The following is a 12185-nucleotide window of genomic DNA, read 5'->3' as shown; positions in this document are numbered from 1 at the left end:
GAGTAATAGTATTTGTGGACTCTGATTAAACTCAAAACAATTCTAGATTTATCCACTGAATGTGGTCAGTAATCAGGCTGTGGAGAACCTATGGTATGGAAGTTTTAATCTTTTTAAAATGCTTTCTTTCCTGCATGAAATCCTCTTGGCAGTTCCTGGTTCACTGATTGTATCTCAGAATTACGAATACCAGAGGTTGCAGAATAGTGATAGAAATGTAGCCGTGTTAGTCTGGGGTAGCTGAAGCAAAATGCAGGACAATGTAGCACTTTAAAGACTAACAAGATGGTTTATTAGATGATGAGCTTTCGTGGGTCAGAGTGGGTCTGTCCCACGAAAGCTCATCATCTAATAAACCATCTTGTTAGTCTTTAAAGTGCTACATTGTCCTGCATTTTGCTTCAGAGGTTGCAGAGAGACTGCTGGTGTTTGTGATGTCATATTCTGAGGGTGCTGCAATAATCAAGAAGTGCAAGATCAAATAAAAGAATTTTTAATGAAATTTCAGATTTATTTCTATTCTGAAATCCCTCTTCCCTAAGCATGGTCCAGTTAGTAGCACATAACACAGGAATTTGGAATCAACTCATTTTTAATTTTTGTGCTGCAGTTCACTTTTGGTTTGTTTGCTTGGGAGGGAGGGGGAGAGAAGAAATGGAGAATGTTGCAGTATCTGACTCTTATCACATCTCTCTAAATATGCTGCATCCTTCCTCTGAGTCTGACTGACCTTGGGTACGTGGGAAGAATCTGTACATTACATGGAGAACTACACTGACAACTTGCCAGGAACTTGAGGGCTGTGTCTGGTTTGGCTTATGCATTTCCATTTTAGACAAATGCATACAACTGTAATGTTTGGGTGTATTTGTATCTTCCTTGATTAATAAAATATGCTTGTTGATTTAGTTCACTGCCAGTGAAAGCCTGTAACTTATTCCGCTTTCTCTTCATTGGAGTTATAGGAAGGAGAATGCATTCAGGGATTCCATAGGTGGCATTTGACTATTAGAGATCCTTGTAACAAAGCAATAAATGCAATTATGCAGACTGCATTCCAAAAAGGCATAGTCCAGGACAATAAAAACATGTATGGCAACTATCTTGGGGATTACGGGGCTGGCCAGAATTCTCTGGGGTCCCCATCCCAGGATAATACAGCCAGCCCACTCCTTCCCTGAACAGCCCTTTTGAAAACTAAACTTTTTCTTGTTGCTTGTTCAGATCCTTGCTTTTTGTAACAGAGGCTAGGAATGGTCTTATTAATTTTTTTTGCCCAGGCATTTTGCCAAGTTGGCAAACATATTTGCTTGAGCAGAGGGGAGATTATTCATCAAAGGGACAGACACAAAGTCTGCTCTAAGAATGGATGAATCAAAGGATTCTGAGAGGGGTAGTCATGTTTGGTCTGTATCTGCAAAAATAACGAGTCAGTCCTGGGGCACCTTAGGGTGTGTCTACACAGCAGCATTATTTTGGAATAACAGCTGTTATTCTGAAATAACAATGCAAGTATCTACACAGCAATTCTGTTATTTTGAAATAAATTTGAAATAACGGATGGCTTATTCTGACGTCTGTAACCTTCATTCCACGAGGAATAACGTCTATTCCAAAACAGCCATTTCAGAAAAGCAATAGCATGGACGCTCCACTGCTGCCATTTTGAAATAGCTCCTCCCCAGGGCCGTTCAAACTAATACTCCCCAGTGCCTCCTGGGGTTCTAAATCAAGGTAGCGTGTCCACATTAAGGAAGCCTACTTTGGACTAATTTTGAGGCTTCCCTGTAGTGTAGATGTGCTATTTTGAATAAGCTGGTTTGGAGTATTTCTTCCAGAATAGCTTATTTCAAAATAAGCATGCAGTGAAGATGTACCCCTGGAGACCAACAGATTTATTAGGGCATAAGCTTTCATGGGTAAAACCCACATCATCAGATAAATTGGAGTAGAGCTCCTCTTCACCCTTCTGATCTCATTTGGATATTGCAAAGTTTTAAGTGTCCTGAATATATATTTTTTTGCAAGTCCAAGGGGTTTTGTTAATGCATGCTGAATGTAAGGGATGTAAAATCCCAGTTAATCAGTTAACCAATTAATAACCGATTAAGGGATCCTGCTCCTGCCCCCACCCCTCATGTGGAGAGGGGTAGCAGGAGCCAGCAGCTGTGCACGTGGGGAAGAGGGGGCAGCAGCAGGAGCCAGCAGACCTGCGCATGGGAGGGGGTAGCTTCTGTTCCTGGCCCCCTCCATCCTGTGCGAGGCTCCCAGCTACTGCTGCCGGCCCCCCCACACTTCTATTGAATACCGAGAGTTAATGGAAGCAGACATTTATAAATCTGTATCATCTCATTTACAGAAGAAATGTTTCATTATAGTAATGCTTATTTATTCTAGAGGGTTTGGTTATGATAATCAGTAATGTTTTCCATTTTGCACTTAACATGAGGGTTCAAATGCTTTGTTTTGTATGGAAAAATACAGCATAGTCTCGACATATTATAGTGCTCTGAAAGTACAAAATGAAAATTTTACGGGAACTAACAGATTTATTAATTGGTTTGTATACAAAATAATTAAAAGGTGAGGTTTTTTAAAGAAACTGCACTGTGTCAGGTTTTTCTTTGTTCCTAATAATTGTAACAGTGAAATAACATATACACATCAAAACCTTTCATATAGTTTAAATGAATTAAAATCTTCTGTGTAAACTAACTTTTTAAGAAATTATTCTGTATTTAACCCATTAACCATTATTTTATCTATTTGATATTGTGTATGCTAAGGACAGATTCAGCTCAAGAACTGAGGTAACTGTGACATCAGACTCATCTCAGCCAGCTATCACCCTTCCTCTATAGCTAACTTTCATGTTACAGTTCAATTAGTTAAAATGACTTGGGCCAGGCCTATAGACCTAACATTTAAGTTGACATAGCTTTATGGCTCAGGGATGTGAATTTTTCCTATGAATTCTTTTCATGAGACATGTCAGTAAGCCAACCTAACCCTCATATAGATGCTGCTAGATGGACGGAAGAATTCTTCCATTGACATAGGCACTGCTTTTCAAAATACAGTTTTAACTACAGTAACTGAAAATCGCATCCCTTTGCAGCAGGGAGTGTTCACCCTATGGCAAATTATATGCAGCTGTGCTGCGGAAGTGCTTGGAGTGTAGACATTGCATCATTTAAGGGGAAATTGGGCACAATGTGTCAAGAGTTCTCCTTGGTAAAATATAAGGCTCAAATGCCACTGCTGTCTAAAGAGTCTGTGGCTACAGTCTAGCTTTTTGCTGGAAAGGCTCCCCATGTCACTTGTCTTGGCTCGGCTTCACTGTACTTTGACGCAGCATTGCTGAGGGAACTGAAAAATGAAGGGAGAGCACCTACAGCATACAGATGCTGGAGTGTATTCTGCCCACCGTCTTCCCTTCATGTAATGCTGTAGTGCCACTCTCACTAACCCAGGACTCTGAGCTAGGAATATAATAGTGTAGTTGATTAACTGCTAAGCAAAAGCGTATAGGTTAATGCTATAGACTACACGCATTCCCCATCCTCCAAATTTTTTTTTTTAGCAGGCTGGCCGGTATTCAGGCTCAGTCCTGTCTTGAAACAGGTCCAGGGCCTATCCTTGCTGCGGCTCTGCATTTAAAGTGTATTAGGAACCAGGCGGGCAGGCAGCCCCACTCAGTTTTGGCTTGTACCTAGTTCGGGAGCTCAGACCCGCCCTAGACAGTGGCTGCTGCCACCCCACACTGCTCCCTCTTTATCAGAGACTGCAGCACAGGGCAACAGGCAGCCGGTCGATGAGGGGAGCTGGTTTTTAAACTGGCTCCCCTTGCGGACCAGCTTCTGCATGGCACCTTGCACTGCTGCCTCTGATACAGAGGCATAGCACATAGTGGCAGTGGGATCCTCAGGAGTGAGGCCAGTGCACGCTGGCTGCTGGCCCCACCCCCAGGGACTACAGAATAGTTGACTAACCTATAAGAATTCTTGAGGTTACTCGACTAATCAATTAACCAATATTTAACATCCCTACTCAACCAGTAAGATAATAGTAAATTAAGAGCCAGATTCACTAATATGCTTCAGCTGCAAACCCAGTTTAACTGGTTGGTGTTCTCCTGTTTCTGAGGCTCTAGTGGGTTGCTGAATTTCCTCTTTAAATTTTTAATTTTAGCTTTTACGTTTGTACTATACATATTCAAATTATTAGAACTATTTCATGGTACTGTTCCCTTTTGATTTTATCAGCTAATGTTTATGTATGACATTTTTAAAAACAAAGTACATTCCCAGACAAAAAATTGATAAGATAGAGTTAAATTTGAGAGTACATATCAGTAACTTAAAGATAAAAAACATTATGGAGATGTAGTAATTATTCCAAAGTCAAGTATTATAAATATAGAAAATGCTGAGTTAAGGCTATGGATGTAAAGGAGTAGTCAACTATTAAACTACTTGATAAGCCTATGCTTATCAATTCGACTACTCACACTTCCTCCCAAAGGGGCAGGCTGCCCAGCTCCTACTGCCTTTTAAATTCCAGAGCCGCAGCGGGGATTGGTCCTTCACCCAGCACAAGCCAGAACTAAGCCAGGCTGCCTATTGACTAATCAAGTAGTCAATAAAAATTCTATCGACTACTTGATTAGTTAAATACCCACATTTTAACATCCCTAGTTGAGGTTACACTTAAGATAGCCAAACACATGGAACTAAAAAACACATAGTTAAGGTACTGTGTACAAATACAGTCCAATTTCAGAGTTACAAACACTACAGTTACAAACTGACCAGTCAGCCACACATATTATTTGGAACCGGAAATACACAATCAGGCAGCAGCAGAGACCAATAACAAAAGCAAATGCATTACAGTAACTTAATGTTCAGTTGCAAACTTTTGAAACAACCATAATGTTTTTTGTTCAGTGTTACAAACATTTCTGAGTTCCAAACAACCTCCATTCCCAAGGTGTCCATAATTCAAGATTCTTTTGTAATGTTAATTTGGTCCTGTAGTGATGCCACCAATATGCTCTTTTTTAAAATAATAATTAGTTAATAGAATTGGTTTACGTGTGTATTTGTATAAGATCTGAAATATTCATTAATCTGGGAGGTAATGTGAGCCGATCCTTTGGGATTGGTAAAACTTTCTTATATAGTAAGTTTTTCAGTAATCCTCATAATCGATTTGGGTGTCTGGGTGGAACCCTAACACTAGCTTGCTTAAAGGGAACTGTGTGGTTGGCATCTGGGTAACCAGGAAGGTAGAGAGCTGTTCTGTGCTGGCTTGGTAAATCTATGTATTGGAATATTCACTAGCTTTGGGAATTGGATGCCCTGCTCTTTGCAGTTCATCCTAATTGAATGACCGTGGCTGACTCCCCTGGGCATGAAAAACTAAAGCCTTGACATTTTTACTAATTAAGAGATCCCACAGCATATTTTGAAAGGCACAGTGTTGGCTCAGGAGTATTTTATTTGGGGCAAATAAAATTGTCTAACAGATATTTTCTACATAACCTCAGATACATAAAGTTGTTTTACTCTATTAAGTAGATGCTGTATTCCTCCCAAGAAGTGGCTGCACAGCTGTGGTGAGTGGTCACCTCAGAATTAAGGATGTCAAGTAGCATGTATTTCACCGATTGAATAGGCAATGCATTTTTGCATCGACTATTAGATTAGTCAACAGGGCGGCGCTGCCCCTTTTAAATGTCACCACATTGGTTCAAAGGGCAGCACCCCTCAGAGACCAGGATCAGCTGAGGACTCCCCAGCTGACACCGGGTTCCACGTGGCACTGCCACTTTGAAACGCCGTGGTGGTGTTTCAAAGGAGCAGCACCGCACTGCTGATCCTGGACTTAGCACCACATGGACCCTGAAGTCAGCTGGGGACTCCAGCTGCCCCTGGGCTCCAAGCGACGCTGCCCCCTTTGAAACGCTGCTGCAGCATTTCAAAGGGGCAGCACAGCACAGCTGATCCCAGGCTTAGTGCCACATGGAGCCTGGGGTCAGCTGGGGACTCCAGCGCTGCTGCATTGAAATGCTGCAACGGCATTTCATGGGGGCAACACCACACAGCTGACCCCGGGCTCTGTGCGGCGCTGCCACTTTGAAACCCCGTGGTGACTTTTCAAAGGAGCAGTGCCGCACTAAGCCCAGGATCAGCTGTGTAGTGCTGCCCCTTTGAAATGCCGCCATGGCATTTCAAAGTGGCAGTGCTACACGGAGCCTGGGCTCCCTGCGGCGCTGCCACTTTGAAGTACCCTCCACTTCCCCCTCACTTGTTGCCTCTATCTGATAGAGGCAGCAAGGGGGGAGAAGCAACTAGTCGACTAGTCCTTAACATTCCTATTCAGAATCAGAGGCAGACAGCTATAACGTGTTTAATATTCCAATGCCATGAAAAAATAAGCAATCTGGATTAAAAGTACAGCTTTGAACTCCAGATTTGACAATTGGCAACATATTTTTAAAAAAGCTTAAAAAAGGGCTGAATGGGGAGCTATTTTTGTGGTCAATTAACAAATCAAAGGGAAAGGCTGATTCACCATTTCTGTTCTCACAATATATATATATATATTTTAAAGGCAAGTACCTAAAAACTTTACTCAGACACTAACTAGCCTCCAATAACAAGGCCAAAACTGAATAGACCACAAGCACTGAATTCTCCTCCCTGCTGGGAGAGATCCATCTTGGTTAAGGCATAAGTATAGCAGCTGCAGACTCAGTGCACTGCTCATTCCCCCAGCTGTACATGCTCTGGAGGTAATAAAAGATTTTGACCTTCAACTCTGATCTTTCACCAGTGGTAACTAAATAAAAAACGAAAGGGAAAAAAACAGAGAAACAAGAAGGTGATTGACCCCTGATGCCAGCAGATATAATGAAGGCACACTTATTTTAAATACTCTCTTAATGTATCTAGAAGCTTTAGCTCTGTGAGACATTTACACCACACAGTAAAATGCATCCCTCTAATAGTAAGTAGGCAGCTTTGAGACTGTGGGCATTTAAGTAAGTTTAAGTATAATTGATAACAAATATTAAAATATGCCACTTTATTCTCCTCTATCCTCCAAACAAAATTCCAGTTGGGAAAAAGATGCTTTACTCCCAACTCCATTCTTCTGAGAATACCCTTTCCCCCCTCCCCACAAAGGCTCACCCCCGAAGCAATATGACACATGCTGGCACTTATGAGTACTGGCACCTTGACCATTTCCAGTACATGGAGCCTAAGCAGTGTTTAGATAGAGAACGCATGGGAGATGAAATGTGTAATCCTATGTCTGAAGCTCTCTGCACCGTCAAGACTTTTATATTTGAGACTCATGTTTCAGTCAATTGAATGAAGGATGCAAGAAAATGAGCCTTACTACAGGCAATGAACACCTGCTTCTATGCCTTCCACAAACAGCTTATCCAATTCACATCTCTGTTCAACAGGAGGAACCAGGAACTGGAAAACATTTCAGTTACCACATTTCTTTCATGTACTGCCAAGGCCCTGCAGATGGCAAATAGGGGCTATAAACGATACAGAATCTCAAGAAGCGAGGGGACATCATATCACCTAATCCAGCTCTAAGCCTCCTCTTAGCTTTTGTGAAAAACCACATAATCTAGGATATCTAATGCAGGTCTGTCTCCTGGCTAAGGGCTTTATATGGGAGGTATGCGATGAGAATATGGATCTCAGCAACAACAGGGGACAGGGAATAAGACTGAGTACCTGAGCATTTTCACAGGCAAGGTGCATGGGGAAGAGGAATGAGGACGGACAGGGAACCTGGACATTCTCAGTGTTAAGGTGGAGTTCTGTACTATGGCTCTCAAACTAGACACAGAGCTGCCCTAAGCATGAGCTGCCCACAGGAGCAGAAGATGTGTAAGTGACATGTTCCGTTTCCAGAGCAATAAAGGGAGTTTTCTTTTGAATATCTTGTCTTCTCATTTCCCATTTGACATTAACATTCAACCCAACAAATGACGTTTGCAATATTATTAGAAGAAACTGATTTTAAATTATGTAAATCATTTAAATCAGTGTCCAGTAGAGACAAGACCTCTCAGCATCCTACTAACATTTTAACAAGGGGCCTCTCTCAGAGAGCTCTCCTTTATCTTGTGATAAAAGCCACCAAGTATGGGCACTGCAAAGACAATAAGCTTCTGCAAAATTCACTGGCTTTACCGCATAGAAAATATGGTCACAATTTCCAAAAGTGACTACAGATGTGATCATTGCACACTGATGCTATTGGCATTCTCAGTATATTTCTCAGATTCAAAGCACATATCCATTAGACTGTTTGTTCATGGAGCTTCATCTTTTCTTGCCTGCAGTTGAGACAGCATTGTAAGTGAGTAGTAATTAGGGGGTCTTCAGATTTTGGGCGCCCAGCTTTTGAAATACTTTGAAAAGCAAGTCCCTTTTTTTGGAGGGGTGGAGATGGGGGGATGTCTCAGATTAAGCACCCAAAAACTGAAGTACCTCAAATCGCTAGTCATTTTTGGAAATGTAGACTTAATGTCTTCTCACAATAGCAGTCAAGAAAAGATACAGTCCCTTGGGGCAAACAATCTACTAGATATGTGCTTTGAACCTCAGAAATAACCGAAAACACTGATAGCATTGGACATAGTTCATGTATGTAAACTGAACTGGGAAGGTATGGGCCCTGTATGGAGTAGGAGAATGTTTTCTTCTGGGAGAGGTTTTTTCTTGTTGAAAATATCTGACTACTGGAACAATCTGTTTCCTCCCAAAGGCAACCAATGTGCTCTGCAGAATTATTTGCATGTGCCCCATGGATAAAAGTAATCACAGGTAGGGATGAATTATTAGTATTCTCTCCCACCCCCCAAAAAAGAGTGAAATCCATCAAATCAACCCCATCTTCCTTTTTAGATTTGGTGGTGGAATTTTTAGAAGGGGGTCTTTTCAAGCACCTAGAAGCAGATCGCTACTTTAGGCCACGTCTATACTTACCATGCCAGACATCAGTCATCTGGCATCCAATTTAATGAATCTATAAGACCTGCTAAATCGAATGCTGAAGGTGCCCCCCATTGGTACCAGTACTCCCTGATTCGCAAGGAGTAAGGCAGGTCGATGGGAGCATTTGCTCCTATCAATCTCCCACTGCGGAGTTGGTGCCAAGCTCAGCTTAAGGTAGGTCAAAACCAGCTATGTTAGCAAGCCCATCTTCCAGATCTAGTCTAGACCTAGCCTTACAATGAAATATTCCAGCTGACAGAGTGATGTTGGCAGGTTTCCATTACACATAGTTAGAGTTGACAAACAGCCTTATGATTTTACAAAGAGAAGGAACTATCATTTAGCATATTCCTCAGAAAATCCTCTTCCCTTCCTCCTCAGCCCAAAGAGACAGTATTGCCTGTTTTAATTTTAGCCGACACTAAAGAGGTGTGCGCGCATGGGGAGGTTTCTTAAGGAAGGAAACAGAGGGGAAATGCAGAGAACACCAAAAATAACTCTCACCTACTCTTCGGTGGTCCCTTGTTTGCTTGCTGCTTATGCACATGGAAAACGTCACCCAGTTCAAAGGCTTTAACCAAGTTATTCAGCCCCTTTTCTACCAGATATATTTCTGTATGTTCAAAAAGCTGTTTTGCATGACTGGATGGAGCAGGTAAATAAAGACATGTTATTTACTCCTCCTTGTAACTCAAAGACCATGTGGCACCCAACAAAATTAGTAAGAAGCAGATTTAAAACAAGCAGAAGAAAGTAATATCTTCATGCAATGCAGAGTCAACATGTGGAACTCCTTGAAAGAGGATGTTGTGAAGGCCAAGCTTATAACAGGGTTTATAAAAGAAACAGATATGTTCATATAGAATACGTCCATCAATGGCTATCAGCCAGGATGAGCAGAGATGGTGTCTCTAGTCCCTTTTTCCCCAGAAGCTTGATGCTGTACTGTTCATTCACTCTGACGCACCTGGCATTGGACACTGTCAGAAGACAGGATACTGGGTTAGATGGACCATTGGTCTGATCCAGTATGGTCATTCTTATGTTCTCCAAACCTGATTTAGTCCTGGGCACATGAAGTTCAGTATTGCAGTATACTTACCCCACTATTAACATTACCACATCACAGTGTCTGCAGATCTTTTCTCCCTGCTACAGAAACTGCTCTTCACCACAGATTCCTACTAGATGCATTTCAAACAAATAATCTGGCCAACGTAAGAGTAGAGCTGCCTTGGTGCCCTGACATCTTGTATGCATAAGTAGAGATCTTACCATGTGTGTGCCTAAAGACAGACGAATTCACAATGGCCACACAAGAGTAATGGAGAGCTGACAGAAGGCAGGAAGCCTGCTCAGAGTGATTACCAGCATGTGCTGAGTATGTAAAGCACTTCTTAAATGACACACACTCTCCAAAAGGTTTTCATAGCAAGCAATACAGCCACTGTATTTTGAGTACACTTAAAGAAATTTGTTGCCAACACTGCTTCTCAGTATTACAGGTAGATCTAATATTAGAAGGCGGTCTGGTAAAATGGGGTGGGGCTCTCATATCTAGCAATTTTTATGCAGAAACAAAAGTTCAGGTGTTTCAATCCACACATAAACCACCTTTCCTCATTCACAAGCAGGAAACAAATGCATAGCGAAAAGAAAAAAGTTTTAAGAGGTACTTACGCGGCATGATCCCCTGGCTCACCAGCTCCTCCCGTGTCCGTCGCTGCTGAAGCTTCAACTGCAGCACTGCAGGATGCCAGAGAGAGAGGAAAGAGGGAAACAGGTCAGTCGGAGACACCAGAACATGGAGCACATTTTCAGGTACATTGTATTTTCCTCTTCGGTCTCCAAAATAAGCAAGGAGCGGAAGAGAAAGCCCCCTCCTCACACCTCACTCATTTGCACTCCTGCAATTGCAGAAGTGGCCGTAAGTAGCAAGGTTTCCGTATTTGCTGTGGCTGACGAGGAGAGGAAGTTGCAAAGGGTCTTGGCAGGACGATAAAAATCCGCAAAGCACAAAAGCAAGTCCTGTTTCTCAAGAAGCTGTAGAGCACCAAGTGTCTATCCAAACCAAGAACATTTAAAAACAAACAATGTATGGACTGTGTACCAACAAGAAAAGTCCAATACTAACATTCCAAACTGCTCCTAAAATTATAATTACTGATGTGCCTGTTATTTTTATACAATATCTTAGTCACTAAAATGTATTTCAAGTGCAAGATATATGACTGATCCCCCTCTCCACCTACAAATTCTGTAGCATCCTCACATCCTCAAAGTGAGGCACCTTGAGAATATCTAGAAATGCTCCTACCCCATATTCACCCATTACTGGGATTTGATTTGATTTTTTGATGACACATTAAAATGTTTAATAAAAATCTAACTGTTTCCCTTTCAAACACGAATCTTCAACATACTTATTAGAATTGCAGCATGCAGGTTACAAAGGGTGCAGTTCATCCATTACAACTTCATTCAGGAGAGAAATTGTGGGGGATGGTCAAACATCCAAGTACAGATCCAGTAAGGAGATAATAAGCTCAGAAATCAGAGCTAATACTAGTAAGTATTGGATTCCATCCCCACTTCAAATTCATGCCTTTGTCAAGATACTTTCATGCTCTACATCCTCAAAGTAGATAATCTCTTCCCATTTAAGAAAAGAGCTTTTGAAATTGTTTTAAACAACAGTCAATAGTGTCACACAGGGCCGGCCTTAAGCCGATTTGGCTGATTCGGCCGAATCGGGCCCCATGCCTAAGGGGGCCCTGCACCTGGAAGTCGGCTCCCTCGGCTCAGCTCCCCCTTACCTCCACTGCCGGCTGCTGCTGCCGTGCACGCCGTTTGCAGGTGGGCGGGGAGATGCCCGAGCACGATGTAACATCATGCCCGGGATTTTAAAACTGGAAAGTGCCACGCCGCCGCGGTGCATGCGGTTCACAGTCCAGCCCAGCAGAAGGCAGGGGGGTGGGAGAGGTGGGAGGGGCAAGAGTTTGGACGGGGTGGGAGAGGAAGGGGCTTGTAGGGCGGGGAGGGGGGAGAGAGGAAGAGGCGTGTGCAGAAGGGGATGGGCTTGTACAGAGAGGAGGGGGGAGAGAGGAAGAGGCTTGTGCAGAGGCGGAGGGGGAAGAAAGGGGAAGGTAC

General features: G+C 42.5%; 1 protein-coding gene across 8 annotated transcripts in view; it reads right to left on the bottom strand.

Annotated features, from left to right (window-relative positions):
• MRTFA (myocardin related transcription factor A) overlaps positions 1–12185 on the bottom strand; it is a 176583-nt gene that overhangs the window by 37841 nt on the left and 126557 nt on the right. For all 8 annotated transcript variants that reach the window (XM_075913253.1, XM_075913250.1, XM_075913240.1 and 5 more), the window contains one exon: positions 10716–10781. In XM_075913253.1, coding sequence (XP_075769368.1) covers positions 10716–10781 — 66 coding nt within the window. The remainder of the gene's footprint in view (positions 1–10715; positions 10782–12185) is intronic.

Source organism: Pelodiscus sinensis, chromosome 1 (genome assembly GCF_049634645.1).
Source record: "Pelodiscus sinensis isolate JC-2024 chromosome 1, ASM4963464v1, whole genome shotgun sequence".
Classification (NCBI taxonomy): domain Eukaryota; kingdom Metazoa; phylum Chordata; order Testudines; family Trionychidae; genus Pelodiscus; species Pelodiscus sinensis.
This window is presented reverse-complemented; position numbering and strand designations above follow the sequence as displayed.